This window comes from Equus asinus, chromosome 2, assembly GCF_041296235.1.
Source record: "Equus asinus isolate D_3611 breed Donkey chromosome 2, EquAss-T2T_v2, whole genome shotgun sequence".
In the NCBI taxonomy this organism is placed as follows: Eukaryota; Metazoa; Chordata; class Mammalia; order Perissodactyla; family Equidae; genus Equus; species Equus asinus.
Genome location: NC_091791.1, coordinates 151,043,029 through 151,065,413, shown reverse-complemented (window position 1 = coordinate 151,065,413; position 22,385 = coordinate 151,043,029). Strand labels below are relative to the sequence as shown.

At 37.4% G+C, this 22,385-nt stretch overlaps 2 protein-coding genes across 2 annotated transcripts in view; one reads left to right on the top strand and one right to left on the bottom strand.

The window, feature by feature from the left end:
- Window positions 1–22,385, top strand: part of BLOC1S6 (biogenesis of lysosomal organelles complex 1 subunit 6) — a 106,419-nt gene that overhangs the window by 21,191 nt on the left and 62,843 nt on the right. The window lies entirely within an intron of this gene.
- The window catches only part of SLC30A4 (solute carrier family 30 member 4), a 28,153-nt gene continuing 6,024 nt past the window's right edge, over window positions 257–22,385 (bottom strand). Inside the window, exons 3-8 of the mRNA XM_044764956.2 lie at window positions 20,376–20,522; window positions 6,103–6,256; window positions 3,939–4,140; window positions 3,129–3,234; window positions 2,199–2,333; window positions 257–1,590 (exon numbers count right to left, since the gene is read on the bottom strand). Coding sequence (XP_044620891.1) covers window positions 1,436–1,590; window positions 2,199–2,333; window positions 3,129–3,234; window positions 3,939–4,140; window positions 6,103–6,256; window positions 20,376–20,522 — 899 coding nt within the window. The 3' untranslated portion in view covers window positions 257–1,435. The remainder of the gene's footprint in view (window positions 1,591–2,198; window positions 2,334–3,128; window positions 3,235–3,938; window positions 4,141–6,102; window positions 6,257–20,375; window positions 20,523–22,385) is intronic.

The following is a 22,385-nucleotide window of genomic DNA, read 5'->3' as shown; positions in this document are numbered from 1 at the left end:
TAATGTGCATAAAGGTAATCTAACACCAACAGTTGCAAAATGAAACGTGAATATTCACAGCTGCCTCTCTAACACAACTGTACCAACTAGGCTGCCTTTGGTTTGGAAACTTTTGCTTAGCCTCTCACCCACACAGATGTAATGACCATCCCTATTCCAGTGCTTTAAACACACACACACAAGGTCAAAACCCTTGAAAGTTTTGTTTTCTCAGAGGAGTCTCTTCCCTCAATCCCTTTGAGCATTTCTGCTATGGTATTATTGGAAAACCTCAAAATGATATCTTAAGAGTTTCTGGAGTCCATGGAGCATCCCAAACCCATATCATCAAACAGAAATTCTCTCTGGAGGAACGTGGTTAATCTACACGTGAGAGGTGGGGATTGCAAACTGAACCTTGGCCCTCCAGAGTTTCACCCTGAAAAAGCCCACACAGATTAACTGGCATGGAGGTGGGAAGCAACGCCCCTAGCGAACTTTCTGTACAAAATGTAAGGCAGTTCTTAGAAAGACAGAGGACCACTGTTTACATTTGCAGTCTCTTGCTGTTCTTAAGTGAAGATAATTCCATGAACAGTAAAAGCGATTTCAAGAAGACTTAAATTTGAAAGGCCACACCCCATCCTTGCTTCTATATTTTGTTTTAAATTATCATATAGTAATTTGAGTTTAAGATTAATTTCTGCCATTCAGAATAATACTTAAAATATTTCCTAAATAATGACAGTGACCACAATATGTAAAGATCTGGTTTTGATAAGATTGCAAATAACCAAAAATGCTAACTTTGAGATTCAAAACCCTGTAACATCTGGAAAAAGTTGTTTATAAAGTATTAACTATAACAATAACATTAAGACTTATTTGTGAAATAAAACATCTCTGAAACACTTAGGAATACATGCTTATTCCACTCTCTGGATAATTACTAGTACTTTCTGAAATCTGTTGAGAAATAATTTCTGTAAAAACAGAGAGCTGGGTGTCAAATTCCAGAAGCTGGGTGGCTGGGTGTCAAGATTAGATAATAATAAAAAAAAAAATTCAGTTTTCCAGCACTGGCTTGATATAAAGTGGTCTTTAAAAAGGATTTTTAAATGCAAATACTGAATTCTTGATGCTTCCTCTAGGATAGGTACTCTGTCATAACTAATGACGTACGGTCTCGGATTGTCTTCTATGAGGTATCTGTAGAGTCACGTCTCATTCTGTAAACAGTGTTTTGGAAACGTCTTCATGTGAAAATCATGGTGAAGTCTCAGTTTACCATTAAAGAGAAACTAGCACTGTCAGGCTGGAGTGACCGTTTTGGCGAGCCTGGTGCTTGATATGGACACAGCTGTCAGGGATCCCATTTTCTCATTAGTTGTGCATTTATTGCTCTCAGGTCTGTGACTGCAGGAGAATAAGGCAGTAGTCCCCAAAACATATCAAATTAGGTGCTGGAACTCTGACAATTTGCACAAGTTCTGTCCCCTTCTTGCCTGTAACTCTGAAGCTGAATAGTACATTTATACATGCCGAACGTGTGCAATAATAAATGCTTTGCTTTGGACTGCACTTCCTCCCATTTAGATGAACTTCCAGGAACTGCAATGTCAAGAAAATATCGTTACTATTCATCGCATAGAGTTACACATTAGTGAGTAAGACACAGGGAAAAAACAACCTTAATATGACGTCAACATAGTTATGTTAGTTTGACTTCTATTCTCTTGAAGCTATTCTGTTAGAGAAGTATGTCAGTCTACAAAGCCAGAATGGCTTCTCATTATTCCAATCTCACTAGTCCACTGTCAGGTAGAGAAAGAATACAAGACATCAGTTACAAGTATTTCATCTTTTGCACTTTTAAAAAAAATCACATGCATGTATTATTTTGATTAAAAAAATAAAAAGCATCAGTCTGTGAAATGATTTAAAGAAATAAAAACGGAGTCTAGCTTTTCTTATGTAGGAAAAACATGGTAAATATATTAATGCCTTTAATCTGAAGGCAAAAATGAATCTGATCAAAAAATCAAAGAGATAAAAAATTACTGCTCTGCTAGCAATATTGACCAGCAATTCACCTTTTTAAGAGCCTCACCCCTCCCTTAAAACAAATCTTTCAGCAGAAAAGTCTTCCTACTTAATTATAAGCACAGATTCCAAAGATAGAAGTACACCAACCCCAGTATTTCCCATCAGCAACATACTTAGCTGTATATGTACTATGGCAGTAGGTTTTCCTGAAGTGAGAGACCAGATGTTTAAATCTTCCACTGAATATACATCTTCTATTTTCATCAGGGATTCTTTGATATAGTCTACATTCAAATGGCTTGGTACACCTATTAGTTCAGAATATATCACTTATAAATAAAGTTTACTTTGGGAAAAAAGTTACACATTACTGATAGGACTTTTTTTCAAAGAAACCAAATGGCTTTACCAAATTCAGTTTAAACAAACACTTTAAAATATATTAATACTTTAAGATAAACCATGCACACACATATAGCAGGATATATACAAGAGGTTAATAAACACTTAAAAAAATGTTCATTCTTACTAAAAAGGAATGTCAAGCAAACCAGAATACTTCATTTAACAAATCAGCTAGGATAGACAAAAAAAAGAAAAAGAAGAAAAGAAAGGAACATCTACTGATGATAAACTACTATTGAGAACTTATATTTACACACTTATACATAATATCAGTAAGGCAGGGATGTTGAAAATACAATAAAGTAGCAAGTTAAAAGGAAATTAAGGAATTAATAAACGACTAAACACAACTGCATTAAGAATCAGAGTTGCATTCTTGTCCTAGCTCCACAGTTTATTAGCAGAGTGACCTTAATCAAGGTATGTTACCCCTCTCAACCTCAATTTTCTTCTTGGTAAATGGGGATAACGTCTGCCTTAACCTCTTTTTCTTAGCTATTATAAGGATCCCACAGGTAACAGGGAGAGTGCATTGATTCCTATATGTCAGATGCACGTAAGGTGGTGTTACCACAGCCTGATAAGTATCAGTAAAAAGAAAGGAAAAGACATGGCTCCTACCCTTGAGTGTCCCCCTAACCCCCAGTCTGATTTAGGGAAGTAATAAGCCCACAATGGGGATGTTAGTGAGATCTTACCTTCCAGTATTATAACTACTGTGTCCCATATGATGCGAAATGTTGTAAAAGCCACAAGTAATGAAAATACATATGTACAGATGGGATCGGCAATCTTGTATTCTGGCTGAAAGGTGACAGATCAAAATTGTGTGATTAAACATAGACAGACATAAAACAGACTGTAAAGGAAAGCACAGCATACTCTTTCTCCTGTTCTGTAGCTTTCTTTAGCAGGACTGGATCTTGGATATTGCAAGTGAGAAATGTCTTCACTCTTTGTTAGACTGTTTAAATGCCCTTCCTTGTAGGACCTATTTCTAGAAGTTTAATCATCTGTTCTCTTGTTTTCCTCTGTGCCGTCTCTAAATCTTCCACCCAGAACCACAGGCAATCAGAGCTGGAAGGAGTTTTAGCAGCCATCTATCTGGTCTAAGCCCCTCATATGAAAGAGGAGGAAACTCAAGTTTAGAACTGAGGGACTTGCTCAAGGTCAAGGCATTTTAATGGCAGAGCCAAGGCTAGAACCCTATCTCTGGATTTCTAGTCAAGTGTGCATTCCAGTACCAAGCAGTTCAGTGACAAGGCTTAAAACTGAGTTCTCCAGTGAAGGCACCACCAAAGCCAAGTACAGAGAAGTTACCCCGTGAGGTGATACTCTTTTCTTCTGTGCCCGTGAAAGAGATAGACTGATGGCTCAATCAAGCCTGCATCAATGCAAATGAATAGGACTGGCATTGGTGTACAGGATACTGATAAAAGACAATCACCATTAGTTTTAATGTTGAAATTAAATGTATGTTAAAATAGAAAAATGAACAATCATATTACCTTGAATCGTATGATGTACGCAGCTATTAGCACACCAACGCTCTGTACCAAATCCCCCAAGGCATGCACAAAAGCAGCTCTCACCGCCAGGCTATCCTGCCCATTGTTGTGTCCATACCCAGGACCTATGGTAGGAGAATCTGAAGGCAGGGAGTGGGAATGGGCGTGATGGTGACCAGACTGGTTCAACAGAAATCCCATTCTGTTAAAAATAAAATAAAACATTATTATTCTTCCTAATGTTATTGACAAAAATATCTGTTACTAATCAGACACTATTGAGGCAACATGGAACTCATTCATTTAATAAATATTTGAGCACCTATTATGTATCTGGTACTGTTCTAGACGCTGGAGTCAAAACAGTGAATAAGACAGACATGTCCCTACCCTCACAGAGCTTATGTTCTAGTAGGGAAGGCAGAGAAATAAACAAATCAATACATAATGTACTGCCAGGCAATGCAAATGCTTTGAAGAAAAGTAAAGCATTGCAAGGGGATGGAGAGTGATGGGGAAAGTGGTGAGAGAAAGTCTCTCTCGGATTCCATCTGAGCAGAGGCTTGAAAGAAGTCAGGAAACAAGTGGTGGTAGAAGAGTGTTCTAGGCAAAAAGGATACCAGGGCAAAGGCCCTGAGATGAAAATGTGCTCTATATGCTTAAAAAAAAAAAGCAAGACAGCCATTGTGGCTAGAATAAAATGAGCGAGAGTGCTAGGAGATGAGTTGGAGAGGTCAGAAGGATCTTATTAAAAAGGCCATGGTAAGGATTTTTGATTTTATTCTAAGCATGAATGGAAGCCACTGGGCAGGGATTGGCAAACCACCATCTGTAGACTGTATTTGGCCCACCGCCTGATTTTGTAAATAAAGTTTTATTGGAACACAGCCATACTCATTTGTTTATACACTGAACATGGCTACTTTTGTTCTATAATAGCAGAATTGAGTAGGTGCAAAAGACACTGTGTGACTCTCAAAGTCTAAAATATTTACTATCTGGCCCTTTACAGAATAAGTTTGCTGACCCCTGATCCAAATGATTAAGTATATAACTTAAAAATTTGGTAGTTTTTAGGAAAAAACATTGGTAGTTAAAAAAAAATTTGGGGGGCCGCCCCATGGCTGAGTGTTTAAGTTTGTGCACTCTGCTTTGGTGCAGAGTTTCGCCCAGGGTTTCACCAGTTTAGATCCTGGGCGCAGACATGGCACCGCTCATCAAACCATGCTGAGGTGGCATCCCACATAGCACAGCCAGAGGCACTCACAGCTAGAATACACAACTATGTACTGGGGGCCTTTGGGGAGAAGAAGAAGGGAAAAAAAGAAGACTGGCAGCAGATGTTAGCTCAGGTGCCAATCTTTAAAAAAAAAAAATCTTGGGGCCGGCCCAGTGGCAGAGTGCTTAAGTTCACACGCTCTGCTTCAGCAGCCCAGGGTTTTGCCAGTTTGGATCCTGGGTACAGACATGGCACTGCTTGTTAAGCCTTGCTGAGGCAGTGTCCCACATGCCACAACTAGAAGGACCCACAACTAAAAATACACAACTATGTACCGGGGGGCTTTGAGGAGAAAAAGGAACAATAAAATCTTAAGGAAAAAAAAAATCTAGTTAACATAAAAGTATTATAAAAGTTAAATTAAAAAAAAAAAACTGTCCTACTTAAATTCCTGATTGTTAGTCAAACTTCAGTATACCTGAGCAAACTAATGAGGAATTTATAATTCCAACAGTGTTTTATTAACATTTATAAGAAAAATTAATGTACTATATAATTTAAAAATATATAAAAATATCATTGCACATTACTGAATGCATGTATCTAAATTCACAGTAATTGAAAATATTGTGAAAACGATATAGAGTGTATGACACTATATAGGTGGATATATGTCATTATAAATTTGTCCAAACCCACAGAATGTACAATACCAAGGGTGAACCCTAACGTAAACTCTGGACTCTGTGATAATGCTTTACAATGTTCATCAGTTGTAACAAATGTACCACTCTGCTGAGAGATGTTGATAACGGGGGAGGCTATGCATGTGTGGGGGAAGAGCGTATACGGAAAATCTCTGTACGGTCTGCTCAATTTTGCTGTGAACCTAAAACTGCTCTAAAAAGTAAAGCCAACTAAATTTTTTTAAAAGGCAGAGCTTACATTATGTTAACTGCAACCCCAATAGCTGCAGTAATGAGCATTATGTCTCCATTTATTTCATATTTCATATGGATAGTCCTTTGGACAGCTTCATATAGGAGGAATCCCATAAGTATATACACCAAGAGCACACTAATCATAGCCGACAAAACCTCTGGAGGGAGAAATATAAAAAACAAATATATTAGAGCATGGTTATTAGACTTCATACAAACTAAATCTTGTACAATCTTATATCTTCTCTCCTCTAAGGAGCTAAAAGCACTATATCATTTTTGTCATGTTATTTTTCTTATTTAAAAAGTACTTAGCAGTTTGCTTTGGATCCTCCATTAATTCGCTCCCACCACTCCCTCCTCCCCCGCATCTTTTTAGGGTGGAATTATGTATATTTACAGACCATACACATGGGAAAAGTGAAAAACTAAGAAGAAATATTTGTAAGATACATGACCGCAGACTAATTTCCTAATAGAAGAGTACACTTACAAATCAATAACATATAGAACCCATAGGAAAAATGGGTAAAAAACTTAGAAATAGTAATATACAGAAAATAAACAGAAATGGCCAATTTATCAAAATCAATCATAATATAAAAAATTTAAATAAGAATAAGATTCTTTTTTGTCCTTTACTAAATTGGCAAAGATTAAAAAGTTTGATAATAGCCAGAGCAAGGATATACTGGTGGAAGTAGCAAAAGGAACTATCTTTTTAGAGAGCGATTAGTAAAACTAATCAAAATTTAAAATGCATATATTCCTGGACTTTAGCATCTATCTGTTAGAAGAACATCCATATGTATACAAAGGTATCTACAAGGTTTTTCACCATAGCTTTGTCTGTAGTATCAACAAAAATCTGGAGACATCTTAAACGTCTACCAATGAGGAACTTAATGAGTAAATTATGATATATACCTATAAGAGAATACCATATGGCCATTTATATAAAAAAAGAAAAAAGAAAAACAAAAATCGTGCAAATTGATAATCTCAAGAAACAGTGCTATATCTGGGAAGTGGGACTAGGAGCTTGGGGAATTTATTTTTCACTTTCATTTTTTCATTAGTATTTGAAATGTTTTACGTTTCTACCACAAACACATATTACCTTTAGGCTAAAGAAAAACAAACACATTTTTTAAGGCATGCAAGTATTTATGAATGCACTTTGACCTAGGAATTCCTCTCCTAGTAATAGACATACTCATGTCAATTGAGTTGCACGTGTGCTAAATGAGGTATGTTATGAAGCTATTCATCAAGCATTGTATATAATAGCAAACAACTGGAAACAATGAAAAAAGTGATTAGTAGGGGCCTTGTAACATGGGATACTATGCAGCTGTTTAAAAAAAAGGGAGTCAGGCTCTTTATATTCTGATAGGAATAATTTCCAAGATATGGTGTTAGGTGAAAAAAACAAAGTACACAACAGTGTGTATGGTATGTTACCATTTGTGTGAAAATTAAAAAAAAATTATGTAAATAATAATCTGTCACGCAACCTTTGAAGGATTTACAAAATACTGATACAAAACTGCTTATGAGGAGAATGGGTGAGGAGAATGTGTGGCTAGGACAGGGAAGACTCTGCACTATTTTGCTTTTAATTATATAAATTTTCTACATGTGATAAAGTAGAAATAATTTTATATCTTTGCAAAATAAAAAATAGGGCAATGTGAAGTATATTTTTAAATAATTAACTAACATTATTATATTAAACAAGTGTTGACACTCAAAACAATAAAAGCAAGAAAATACTTTCAAAGAAAATTTTTCTTTTAGAGAAACCAGACATTAATCCTGTTAAGTGTTGAAAGGTAAAACAATCTGGAAAACTGTTATCCAGGTCAACTCATTGCTCAAAGGTTTCAGACAGTTCAAGTATGTTGGACTTTGACACATTTTTATTCCAACTCATAAACTACAACACAGAAAAATTATCTAGCAGTTATAAGCTGTTTCCTGAAGACATCTCATTAATGTAGCCAAAACTCCAACAAAATTCTGTGCATCAAAAGAAGAAATGTTGGAATAAGACAAAAACATACAATTCCTATTCAAAACCACAGTACACCTAACATACTAATCCTCATACCTCCAGAGACAGAGGGCTGAAGAAGACAGAGACAAGACCAACTGAAACGTACAAGGCGGTGGAGATACTCAGTGGACTCTAAGCTCCTTGAGGATATGAGCAAGTCTCATTTCATGTCACATTCCTGTAGCACTCAGCAGAGTGACTGACATGTGGTAGTTACTCAAATATTTATGGATGAATTTGTAGGATGAAGTTAGGTTGAGCAAGAGAAGATAAAAGGTATACAATTTAGAAGAATAAGCTCAATGTGAATAATAGGTTATTTAGTAAATCCCAAAAAACAAGAAGTAAATAGGCTAAAAGAGAAGAATTAAGCCAAATACAAGACAGAAAATACATGGAATTTCTTAAGTTATAACTGCTGATGGTAAAATTTACTGTTGTCAGTGCCGTCGAATAGATTCTGACTCTTAGTGACCCTGTATACAGGAGAGGAACCTGGACTGGTCTTTTTGCACCATCTTCTTATCTTGAATTTATCAGACAATTCTCTGCTATTCACAGGATTTTCATGACCAATTTTTTCGGAAGTGGGTGGCCAGGTCCTTCTTCCTAATCTGGAAGCTCCATTGAAACCTGTCCATCATGGGTGACCCTGCTGGTATCTGAAATATCGGCTGGCAAAGCTTTCAGCATAAGAGCAACACACAGCCACCACAAAATGACAAGTGACAGACGACAGATGGGTGGTGTGGTTCCCTGACAGGGAAACAAATCCAGGCCATGGTGATGAGAGCGCAGAATCTTAACCACTAGACCACCAGGGCTGGCTGAGGGTATAATACACGCATACAAATAATATAAAGAAAGAAGAAATAATTAAAAATATTTAAACTGTAAAATCTCATGTACTAGTGGTATAAAGAAAGAAGAAATAATTAAAAATATTTAAACTGTAAAATCTCATGTACTAGTGGTAGCTTCCTCCTTTTACTCACAAAGAGAGAGAACTTTAATGCTCTTTAAAATTGGTATTTAAAAAGTACCAATCCAGGGGTCGGCTGGTGGTGCAGCAGTTAAGTGCGCACGTTCCGGTTCAGTGGCCTGGGGTTTGCTGGTTCAGATCCTGGGTGCGGACATGGCACTGCTTGGCAAGCCATGCTGTGATAGGCGTCCCACATATAAATAGAGGATGATGGGTATGGATGTTAGCTCAGGGCCAATCTTCCTCAGCAAAAAGAGGAGGATTGGCAGCAGATGTTAGCTCAGGGCTAATCTTCCTCAAAAAAAGAAAAAAAAAAGGTACCAATCCTTCTCAAACTCTTCCAAAAAAACAAAGAACTTTAATCATGTGTCAAGGTTGAAGCTGGCAATTAGACCACCATAGTTTTAAGATGCCTTAGTCAAATTTTTAATATGAATTATGAAGCAATACACTTTCCATTTATAAAGATTCATAGCTATACAAGTTAATGACATGTTATTGCTTATAAAAGTCTAAAACCAATAATTAAAAATTCTTTCAAACCCACCTATAATTAGGTTGACCACACTTTCTAGTTTTCCCAGGATCGTCCCAATTTATGCCTGTTGTCCTAGCATAGTTATTAAAAGTGCCCCATTTCACTCTCAAAAGTGTCCTGGTTTGGATGATAAATTATGCAGTTACCCTGTAAATCTGCCAGGTAAAATACTGGATGCTCAGTTCAATTTGCATTTCAGATAAACGACAAATAATATATATATATTTTTTGAGGGAGATTAGCCCTGAGCTAACATCCACCGCCAATCTTCCTCTTTTTGCTGAGGAAGATTGGCCCTGAGCTAACATCTGTGCCCATCTTTCTCTACTTTATAATGGGACACCTGCCACAGCATGGCTTGCCAAGCAGTGCACAGGTCCACACCCAGGATCTGAAGTGGCAAGCCCTGGGCTGCCGAAGCAGAGCACGCAAACTTAACTGCTCTGCCACGGGACCGGCCCCACAAATAATTTTTCAGTATATGTCCCATGCAATATTTCAGACATATTGGGCACCATGTAAGAGTGTGTGTGTATGTGTGTGCTACATGTGGCAACCCCACATCCCATGATAATTTTCCTAAACACTTAAAATTACCTTTTTGTGAACTCTTACATAAGGCAAAATCACATTCAAAATAAAATAAAATGAAAGTCAGTAAAGCATGAACAGAGTTGCTTGGCAGGGAGGATTCCCACCCTTGGAAGGCCGCCAGGCCCCTGAGGACTGCAGCTGGGAACTTGGTTTTCCACGCCACAGTTTTCACCCACGTGAGTAGCACAGAAGGGACCCCAATGCCTGCCCACAGCTAATAGTAATAGAATTCAGCTGATTGCTAGAAATTCCCAAAATGACATATTAAGACACAGCTATCAATGATACCCCTTTTCTAGCAATTAATAAGGAGTATGCCTCATATCTGGTTCCCTTGGTGAAAAGCAAAGACATTCATCTGTTATTTTTTATTTTAATCACTTGTCAAAATTTCTTCTCAACAGAATACTGATAAATGCAAAAGAAAAAAATCCCCAAAATTTTAAGTAGATTTTTAGGGCTGAGATTTATGATTGAAAAGTATAAGGCACAGATAATACTCTACAGCTAAAAATCCTTATAGTAATAACATCATTTAATCTGACAAAAAGAACAAAAAGTTCTTTCATTGTGAATAAATTAAACTTTGGTGAAATATCACGAATAGGACTAATTGGTGTTTCAAATATTTTTCTCATAGCGTTTTTAACATGATGGAATGCAGATAAACATAGGCAAGATGTTTTTTCCCCAGATGTTTAAGAGGGAGGGAAGCTTTCAATCAACACCAAATTATGATTTGCTCCAGTCTTCTCCTTCATACTCTGGGTTGGTCTCCAGTCACATACTAACATACAATAAAGGTTTTCGGGACAAAAGGAGTGTATAACATGGATTTTTCATTTCCTAAAGGAGACCCAGGAACTTTCACAATTGAAACTCTAGATTTCTGTGAGGGTTACTACCCCATTAGCTTTAGATAAACTTGACTAAATGGAAATTTAGCAAAATGAAAAACTCTTGAATGAGACTTTTATGGAAATTCTAGAAAACCTATCATGATAGTAGTTCTAACATATTGCTACTCTACACACAAATAACTAAATCACTCCACCTGGCTGAACTGTAGCATTAGAGGAGGGAGTAAGATGAGTGAATACGTGTTTTTGTTCTAACATCACTTGGGTCTTTTCATTCAGCTAAAATATAAACAAATGTTTATGGTCAGTGATCTAATAAAGACCAAAACATACCCTGAATTTGACAAACAGGTAATAAACAGTTTTGGTCTGAATGGCTAATAAATGGTAAGAAAAAAAATTAAATGGGATAAAACATAGATGTTATCAAGTTTTGATAGCACTATAGGGGGCCGGCCCTGCGGTCGAGTGGTTAAGTTTGCACGCTCTGCTTCGGTGGCCCAGGTTTTGCCAGTTAGAATCCTGGGTGCAGACATGGCACTGCTCATCAAGCCATGCTGAGGCGGCATCCCACATGCCACAACTAGAAGGACCCCACAACTAAAAATACATAACTATGTACTGGGGGGCTTTGGGAGAAAAATGAAAAAGATAGCACTATATAATATGAAAAATGTTTACAGCACATTTTAACACATCTATAAATTGCCAAAACTAGAGGTTTTCAGGGTTCGTATGAAAAACACTGAGTCTTTCTCTGCCCTTCTTTATCCTCCATCATAGTACCTTATTCTTTCTTTTTGTAGCATTTAATATAGTTTATGATTATGTTGTGCCTGTATACATATTTACTGCCTGTCTCCCCACTCTACACTACTATTCATTCATTCAACAGGTAACTATTGAGCACCTATTCAGTGAATGAGTAGCAATTTGCTTCAACTATGTAAACCACACTCAACCCGAGTATACTTGCTTTTCATGAGTGCTGCCTAGACGTACTGGCCTATCATAACTGTTAACTTTGCTAATGCTATGATGCCAATAATGAGTATATTTCCCTTAAATTATGTAACACTTGTCTTTCTATTGCCTCAAAGAATTAGATAGCAAACATCTAAAGACAGGTTCAGAGGTCTATAAAAATGAACACGGAAGGAGAGTGGAGATACATTCTCTCTTCTACTTCCTTTCATGCTATTCCTCTTTTCCACCTTCTTCCAACAGAAGATAGGAAAGAAACAGAAAGAAAATCAGTGAGCTGTACTCGATGTTCCTAGGACTTCCAAACTAGTATTTGTATTTCAACTCAGCCACAGACAACCCTACTATACTCAGGCTAAAGACATCATACAAAGGAGAAAATAAACAAATTGGACTACGTCAAACTAAAAAACTTCTGCACAGCAAAGAAAACCATCAACAAAATGAAAAGACAACGTAACAATTGGAAAAAGATCTTTGCAAACCATATATCTGATAAGGGGTTAATATCCAAAATATACAAAGAACGCATACATCTTAACAACAACAAATCTAACCACCCAATTAAAAAATGGGCAAAAGATCTGAACAGACATTTTTCCAAAGAAGTTATACAGATGGCCAACAGGCACATGAAAATATGTTCAACATCACTAATTATTAGGGAAATGCAAGTCAAAACTACAATGAGATATCACTTCATGCTGGTCAGAATGGCTATAATTAACAAGACAAGAAATAACAAGATTTGGAGAGGATGTGGAGAAAAGGAAACTTTCATACAGTGCTGGTGGGAATATAAACGGGTGCAGCCACTTTGGAACACAGTCTGGAGACTCCTAAAAAAACTAAGAATAGAACTACCATATGGTCCAGGTATTCCACTGCTGGGTGTTTATCCAAAGAACATGAAAACATGAATGTGTAAAGATATATGCACCCCTATGTTCACTGCAGCTTTATTCACAATAGCCAAGACTTGGAAACAATCTAAGTGCCCATGAAAGGAAGAAGGGATAAAGAAGATGTGGTATATATACACAATGGAATAGTACTCAGCTATTAAAAAAAAAAGGTGAGGGCCGGCCCCATGGCCAAGTAGTTAAGTTTGCACACTCTGCTTTGGCGGCCCAGGGTTTCACTGGTTTGTTTCCTGGGCGCAGACCTAGCACCGTTCACCAAACCAGGATGAGGTGGCATCCCACATAGCAGAACTAGAAGGACCTATAACTAGAATATATAACTATGTACTGGAGGGCTTTTTGGAGAAGAAGGAAAAAAAAAGATGAAACCTTGCCATTTGTGACAACATGGATGGTCGTTGAGGGTATTATGCTAAGTGAAGTCAGTCAGACGGAGAAAGCTAAATAGCATATGATCTCACTTATAAGTAGAAGATAAAAACAACAAAAGACATAGATACAGAAATTAGATTGGTGCTTACCAGAGGTAAGGGGGAGGGAGGAGGGTGACAGGGCACATGTGTACAGTGATGGATGTAATTAGTCTTTGGGGGGTGAACATGATGTAGTCTACACAGAAATCAAAATATAATGATGTACACCTGAAATCTGTGTGTTCTAAACCAATGTTACCTCAAAAAAAAAAGACATCATATAGGATTTTCAGTGGCCCACTGTTGCCACCAGAATGCCAAGCTAAACTGCAAAGTTTGTCTTGGATCCTCTCACCTCCTATTGTATAATCTCCTATTTCCTGCCTTCTTACCATTCCCCTACCCCATACCCAAGGTGCCCAGTACCCTCAAGCTGACTTTTGGCTATCCGTCTTTGACCACCTTCTCATGTCTTCCTTCTGCCTCAGTAAAAACTCCCATTTCTAGGAACTACCTATTCTTTTCCTATAGATGTTCATGTGATATGAATTAATTCTCACTAAGATGTGAATAATTAATAGGTATAACTCTTGTCGGGGTGGGAGGAAGTTGTTAAAATGAATCATTAACTAGGGAGAAGAGATTTTTTTGAGCTGCATGTATGGGGGAAGAGATTTTTTTAGCTGAATACTTTGTGCTCCTTTAGCATCAGGGGATAAAATAACAAACTACATAGAATTAGCATTATAACCATATACCTACCTCAGGACAACCATCATCTAGCCAGATCTGCCAAGGTCTTGGCTCAGTAGAACTACACACTGCTACGAAAGACTCCTGCACTGTCGCTTTGCCACTAACCTAGGCTGATGGTTTGCATTACTAAAGTGTACATCTTGCTTTTTATTTCAAACACAGACAACTCTGCTTAGTACAGTCCTTTCACATGATCACTATCTGTATCTAATCCATGCAGCCTCTTCAGCCCAAGAACTGGAAGAAAAGCCATATAAATAAAGTCAGTTATGCTCATAATCCACAGAGAAGGATAAAAGTAGGGAGTAAGCAGGGGGATGGGGCAGCACATCCCTTTCGTCTGGGATTTGTGGGCGTCCTCCAGGATTTGTGGGTGCCCTCCAGGATTTGTGGGTGTCCTCCTACAGTGTGGTTTCATTAAGCTCTAAATTTTATTAACTTCCAGAATAAGATGCCATACCCATAGTCAAATATATCCAGGCATTTAAAAATAACTCACATATGGTTCCTACCCTGCTTTCCCTTTTCCCACAAAAGAGCTGCCATTATGGCTCACTGCAAAGCAATGAAGAAAGAAAGAAAAGGAAAAGAAAAACCTGAATGATTTTACACAATTCGTGAGTTCCCACAGAGGAAAGGAAAGTACTAAGAGAATAGACCTGACCCCTGGGACAGCCATCTCGGCTCACCCCTCAAATCTAAAACCACCCTTCTCTTACCTTGACTGAATGATTTTTGCTAAAACAAATCTTGTTATATTGACAAAAATGTTACCAAAGACCTGAGTTAAAAAGCACATCTTTAGAAACTGTCATTTAATCATCAGGGTGAATCATCTTACCTTCCCCTACTACCTGGCTGAGAGAGTTATGCTGAGAGAGTAAGAATCTGCCTGCGGGAGAAGGGAAGGTAGGCAATTCTGGAGCATGGACCATTTTGAGAGCTATGAGAAGTCCCGGTAAGATGATATACTGGCAGGTAGAAGAGGGAAGGAAAAGAAGACCTGAACTAACTTTTACTGGGAACTTCCCCTGTGCCAGAGACCGTGTTAGGTACTTGTACCTTACCACCTTACCTCATGTATTTTTTACAATTCTGCAATACAAGTATTAACATCCCTGTTTTACAGAAGAAACTTGTACTTAGAGGGATTAAATCACTCTCCAAAAGGTCATATAGCTAGGAAAACTGCCGATCTCAGATCTGAACCTAAAACTAAAGTAGTAAGTACCAAAACAAACAAATAGGACCAGCCCGACAGAGAGAAGGAAGAGGAAACTCCCTTCTGACTAATTGCTTTCTGCACCCAAAGGACCTATCAGTCAGGTTGTACTGCCTGCTATGTTATGGATCAAATAAATTTTTATAGTCTAGACTGTGAACATGATCACAGTTTCAGAACAGAGATAAACGTTTTCAAGATTCAAATATTTAGTCCCAAAATTTCAAAAATACCCTTACTCCCAATTTGGTAATTGGTTTAATTTACCCCAAACACAAATGACTTGGGGATCATGAGCTATATTAAATTATCACAGTTTTCATATCCTTATTTACTCAGCATGAATATGCAACAATTCGATTAACAGTCTCTTATACAGCACTTATTAGTCCAGACACATAGATTTTAATATTACCTGTTCCTGTCCCTACCTAATTCATGGTCTAGAATGAGACAGAGTTTCATGAAAATAGCTATAGAAATGTGATAAATGGTATTAGGTATGTATAAAGTGTTATGAGAACACAAAAAGGAAATAAATTTAGGGAATGATACTAATGTCTGACTATCATTCACAGACACACCCCTCCAGGTTTAGAACCAGGTGTACACTATGCTGCCGTTGGCAGAAGAAAGGATAGCAGGGAGCCAGACATGAACATATAAATGTATTTGCTTATATTTTCAAAAGGAAATGCTGGAAGGATAGTCCAGAACCTAATTAAAATGGTTACTAATAGGGAGTGGGAGGGAGGATGGGTTGGAGGGGAGAGAATGACAGCAAGACTTCTCTGAGTAAATCATTTCTTTTAAAAAATATATATATATTTTTTACTTCTGCAGCCTATGTTTTACATATTTAAAAAATAAATCAACAAAGAAAAAAACCAACCCCCATCCCACTCCATATGCCATCAAAACAAAACAAAATTCAACAACAGTAACAAACCAGAAGTTTCTTAGGGGGATTCCTTCTGCAATGTTCTCTAGGACCTGAATCCCTAAGTCTCAGTATTAGAAGTCACAAGAGCTATACTATTTAAATGTGTCCAATGTAAACATACTTCCCCCCACAGAACTTTGAGAGATTACTCATGAAGCAGTGGTATTTTGTGGAACACAAGGACAGCCACCGCTTTGGTTTATAGCTCTATTCAATTCTACATATCTTTATTGTCTTTACAATCCTCCCCAAGTCACCATAAGTTTTTCGTCCATTATTTCCACTATTGCTTCAAAGAGCAGAATAAGTGAAATAAGTTCTATATCTAGAGATATCCTAACAAGATTTTTGAATACAAAAGAAGAAAAAGAAGATCGCCAAAGGCCTGTCTAGTATGAAGGCTTGATCCCCTCCTTAGCTCTAGAAAATACTCATCTATCTATATCTTAACAATTCTCTTCCTTTTATTTTTTGGATGACTTTTAAAAACTTTGGTAAAATCCATATAACATAAAATTCACCATTTTAACAATTTTAAAATGTACAATTCAGTGGCTTTAGGTATATGCATGAGGTTGTGCAACAACCACCACTCTCTAATTCCAACATGCTCATCACCCCCAAAAGAAACCCCATCCCCATTAAACAGTCATTCCCTTTTATTTTTTAAGTTCTCTTTTTCTGAGGGTCTTTTTTTTTTGAGGAAGATTAGCCCTGAGCTAACATTTGCTGGCAATCCTCCTCTTTTTGCTGAGGAAGACTGGCCCTGAGCTAACATCCGTGCCCATCTTCCTCTACTTTATATGTGGGACGCCTACCACAGCATGGCTTGCCAAGCGGTGCCATGTCCACACCCGGGATCCAAACCGGTGAATCCCAGGCTGCTGAATCAGAATGTGTGCACTTAACCGCTGTACCACCAGGCTGGTCCCCCTGAGGGTCTTAATAGTACAACTTTGGACCTCCTAGATTATTCTTTTATAGTTTTTAACTTTTTCCTCATGTTTTTATCTTTTTATACTATGTCCTGGGAGATTTTCTTAATTATATTCTCTAGTCCTTCTATTGAAAAAAATTTTTTTTAACTTCAGGAATATTTCAATTTCAAAGAGCTTTTTCTTGTAATTTTCTTTTAAAAAATATTTTACCATTTCATTATTCTGAATATGTTAATAAGATAATTTAAAGCATTTTCTTTTGTTCCTTAAGTCATCTCTTTTTTCCTCTAGGACTAATTTTTGTGTTAGTTTAGTTTTGGTCATTTTCTTTCATGCTGCTGGTTTTCCTAATTTGCTGAAAGATCCTTGGTTGTCCGTTCACATTTAGGGCAGAAGGACAGGGAAACTGTCCTTGGCAAAAAGGAAATGCCAGAAGGATACGCCATAAACTAGTTAAAATGGCTGGTGTATAAGGGGTGTAGGGCAGGGCAGATGAGGACATGTGCATTATTTAGGGTGAGTAGGTGGAGGACCAAGCCATAAGGCTGCAGAACCCTGAATTCTTGTATAAAGAAGACTTATTTTGGAGCATCAACACCCAGACTGGAAGCGTCAGCTTTCCCTAAACGTTTCGTTCAATTTCTTTCTGGAAGAACTATCTGGTGTTTTACATGGAGGAAAATGCAGGCTGCCTGAGTGGAGGTGGGGTGGGAGGAAGGTAGAGGCATAGTGGACTAGTGGGAGCAGTTTCCCATTTATAGTCACTCAATTAATCTTCCTTGTTTTTAGCGCCAATTCTCACTTCTGCTCATCTCTGTCCCTGAGTCTTCTTTGGAGATCTGTTGGGCGGATCCAGTTCCTAGCTCAGTGTACTCCAGGCTGCAGCATCTTGGCTTGTTTCTTCCTTCAACCCACTCCCATCTACTTTCCAACTTCCAGAAATTTCTAAAAATTTTTTGTTTATTGGTGACCTATTGTTTCCCTTTGCTGATTTGGTACTTTTCATTTCAATGGATTCTCAGGAGAGACAGGCCTCAAATGCTGATATCTAGACTTAGATATCTTGAACTTAGTACCTTTAAGGAAAGCGAGAGATCTGACTTTCTACAGAAACTTCCAGAGACCCAATAGGACCAGTCAGTTCTATATTCTCTCACCTTTTCATAGCGCTTGATATTTATGAAGAAACAAAGAACCCATCTAGATAAATACTAAGACTTGTTCAATATTTAACAGGATTTTCATGATTATGGGTTCTTAACTTATATGTAGGACTTTATATGTTCTGTTCTTTCACGTTTCTGGAGGGAGAGTTCCACTGTTTTCATTAGAGTTCAAACGGGCCTACAACCTAAAGGAGATTAAGAACCACAGGACTCAATGAAACGCACTCTTTCAAACAGTGTAAGAAGGTAAAATCTCCATTCCATGATGCTACGTTTGAGCTTTAGATCTTAAACTGCAGGTGTTTAAATCACAAAAAATTAAAGTTTGAAAACAATTTGGAAGTGGTTTAAAGAACCCCAAGGCAATCAGTAAACAAATGAATGTATAATAAGTTGTAAAGCAGTGGAGTTTCTTTCAGGAACACATCCAAATGTACTATGCAGTGGCTTAACAAATAATAGAAAAAACCTCACTTCAGGCTTTAGTTTTCTTGTGTAGCAGCCGAGAGTGCTGAGGGGTGGGGAGGCCAGATAGTTTCCCAACCTGATGACCTGGATAGCTACTTGGAATATAGCCAGCCATTCACGTACAATGTCAAGTTTTACACTAGAAGATCCAGTGACTAAATTTTGGAAGACCTAGATGCTGAGTTAAGATTAGGCTAAAAAGTAACAAAGAAGGGGAGAAACTAATTGATATATTAGCCAAGAATGTCAGTGTCTCTACAAAACAAAACAAGATGTTAATTCTGGTTAAGACAGGTTTTGCTGAAGCTGCCTAAATGTCAACTTTTGGGTTCTAAGCAAATGACAGCTGATCACATGGCACTTCATAAAATAGTTCAAGCCACTGTTTTATAGATATTTTAAAAATACGTAAAAAATTTAAAAACAATAACACACCAAGAAGCAGAGTTCTGTGGATAACGTGTGATCTTAACCTCTCAATTAAATATTAATATTTGTTTAAAATAGGAAAATAAAAATATTGTTAGAGAAAAAAAATCAGTGACATGTTAAAACACGGCAAAGAAGACTTTATTCAAGGGGAAGAAGCTATCAAGGTAGGTATGGAGACCACTGCAATGGAATTTTCCAGTGGGAGATAGAGATTGGGTTCACCTCTGCATACTGTATAGGCAAGTGGGAATTTATAGACGAGGAGCAGGGTGGGGGTCAGTGATGGAAAACTACTAAGAGGAAACATCAAGGTAAGGGCGATTCTGGCTAAACTGACCTAACAGAATTCTCGCTGAAGATAGGTCAGGGTGATGAAACATCAGCTGGGGGATAACCCATCAGATACTGAGAGGAGGGGTTCTGTTCAATTGGCTTAGCAGAGTTCTTGTTAAAACTAGATTTTATAAGGAAACGCACACACAGGATTGGGAGAAGGTTCAGGAGACTGACTAAAGTTTGGTCAAGAAAGAATCTTTGTCAGCATTTACAGAATTATGTTGATACAATGGCCACAATGAAGGTGAGCGACATTGTATATATTATACATATTATAGGAATGCTTAAAATCTGGGCTACTGTAGGTTTGGGTGGAATACCTAAAGAAAGAAGTTAATGCTCATTAGCAAATTAAACCCATGTGATTTTGCTTGGTTCAATAAGCTGAAGGTAAACTTTTTTCTGATAAAGTCTTCAAAAAGACATAGGGAACAACATCTGAAGATTAATGATTACCATAAAATTTTATGTGTGCAAACTGGTTAGCTGACTGGCCTGAATGTACCCTGGAAGATAAGTATCTGAATAAACCTTGTTCATTTGTTTTCATTTGCTTTGTTCAAACAGGCTATCACCAGGAAGATTTCAGTTAATCAAAGGTTATAGTTCACTGTAGTTCTACTATAAAATTTTATAAACTGAAAGAAACTCCCAATTACTTACCTAAGCGATGAAATCCAAAGGTGAACCTTTTGGTTGGTGATTTTGAAGACAGCCACAAAGCAAGCAGGGTCAGTATGATGGCACTTAGGTCAGTTAACATATGGAGTGCATCAGTCATAATTGCTAGGCTATTTGCAATGTATCCACCTTAGGGTAGGGGTGAGAGGAAAGAAGAAATAACTTAATGAAAACAAAAATGTAAACAATCAAACCAAAAATATGTAACATCCTACAAAACATGAACTTCTAACTAAATCTTTATTGTATTACAATTAAATCAAGGTATCCTGAAATTTTATGCAAAACCCTAAATATGTGTATATTTTTCTGATGAGAATGTCCATTTCTATGATAGATTCTCTGAGGAGTCAATGACCTTAAGAAAGTTAAGAACAACTAAATGAGGGACTAACACATAAGGAGAAATTTTAGGTGTTAGTACTGCAGCTTTTACTCAACCTCCTAAATCTACTATTAGACAGTGAAATTAATAACCACACTATCTAAATATTACAATAAAGCTGAAGAAAACGTAGGTATTCACTTGTTTGAGAGGATTTGAATATAAAACTGAAGAAACTCATAAAATGTAAATTAGCTCAAAACAAAAGATAAAAATTAACTTTTTCATTTGGATATAGATAGCAATGTTTCCCAATAGAGGGATAAAAGGTAGTATTTAGAATACAATTTTTTATATTGACTTTCATATATATATAGATATATTTCACACACATATATATAACATATATAAAACACATTTCATATGTGTGTGTATTGTTCCATTATACAACCAATTTTCCTAGCATCATTCATTGAATAAGCTTTTTATAACACAATTCAGAGTATTCAAGCTTTTTTTTGGGGGAGGGTTTACCAATCTTCCTCCTTTTTTCTTCTTTTCCCCCTCAAAGCCCCAGTATATAGTTGTAAGTTCTTCTGGTTCTTCTATGTGAGCTGCCGATACAGCGCGGCTACTGACAGACGAGGGGTGTGGTTCTGTGCTGGGGGCACCGAACTCAGCCCCCAAAGCTGAGCATGCCAAACTTTAACCACTAGGCCATCAGGGCTGGCTCCAGAGAATTCAAACTTTTATGTGTATCACAATCACCTGGAAGGTTTATTAAACTACAGATTGCTTGACCCCACTCCCAGAATTTCTTAAGTCAGTAGGTCTGGATGGGGTCTGAGAATTTACATTTTTAACATGTTCCTGGGTGATGCTGATGTTTCTGGTCTTGGAATCACACTCTGAGAATCACTGTTATAATGTAGAGCAGAACTTCATGATCACGGGATTGTGATACATAAGTGTGCTGAGCTCTTGATCCCCCATTCCTGGGATGGGTGTGCAGAGCCAAGAGCAGCAGCAGAACTGCGTCTGGTGATCTTGCAGTCACATCCATTTATTCCAGTGTGCTCTATACAAACATCATTTTTATGTATTCCCTGACATAAAAAAGCTGGAAATCACTGAGAGAAAATACAGCTTGGTGGTTAATAACGTGGGGCTTTGGAATCTCGGGACTCTGAGCAAGTTACCAAACATTTTTGAGCCTCAGTTTACTCATCTATAAATGAGGATAATATCTTAAAGCCACACTGTCTGATAGAACTTTCTGAGATGATGGAAATGTTCTATCCGCACTATCCAATCAAGTAGCCACTAGTCCTACTGTGGCTTTGAGCATTTGAAATATGGCTAGTGCAAAGGAGGAATTTTGTTATTTTAATTAACTAAATTTAAAGAGCCACAGGATCAGCGAAAATAGCAGAGTAAGGACCTCTGAAAATCATGTCCTCCATAAAAGCAATGAGAACACAGCCAAAAACTGTTTAAATCAGGTTTTTTGGAACTCTGGAAATTAATCGGAGGCTGATAAAGGTAGCATTTTTTTGAGGAAAACAGTTGAATCTTGGTAAGAACAATGAGCTCTGTGGCATTTTAACTTGCCTTATAACCATCTCCCCCTCTCCAGCTCAGCAGTAGCCTTGAAAACCAACATGCAG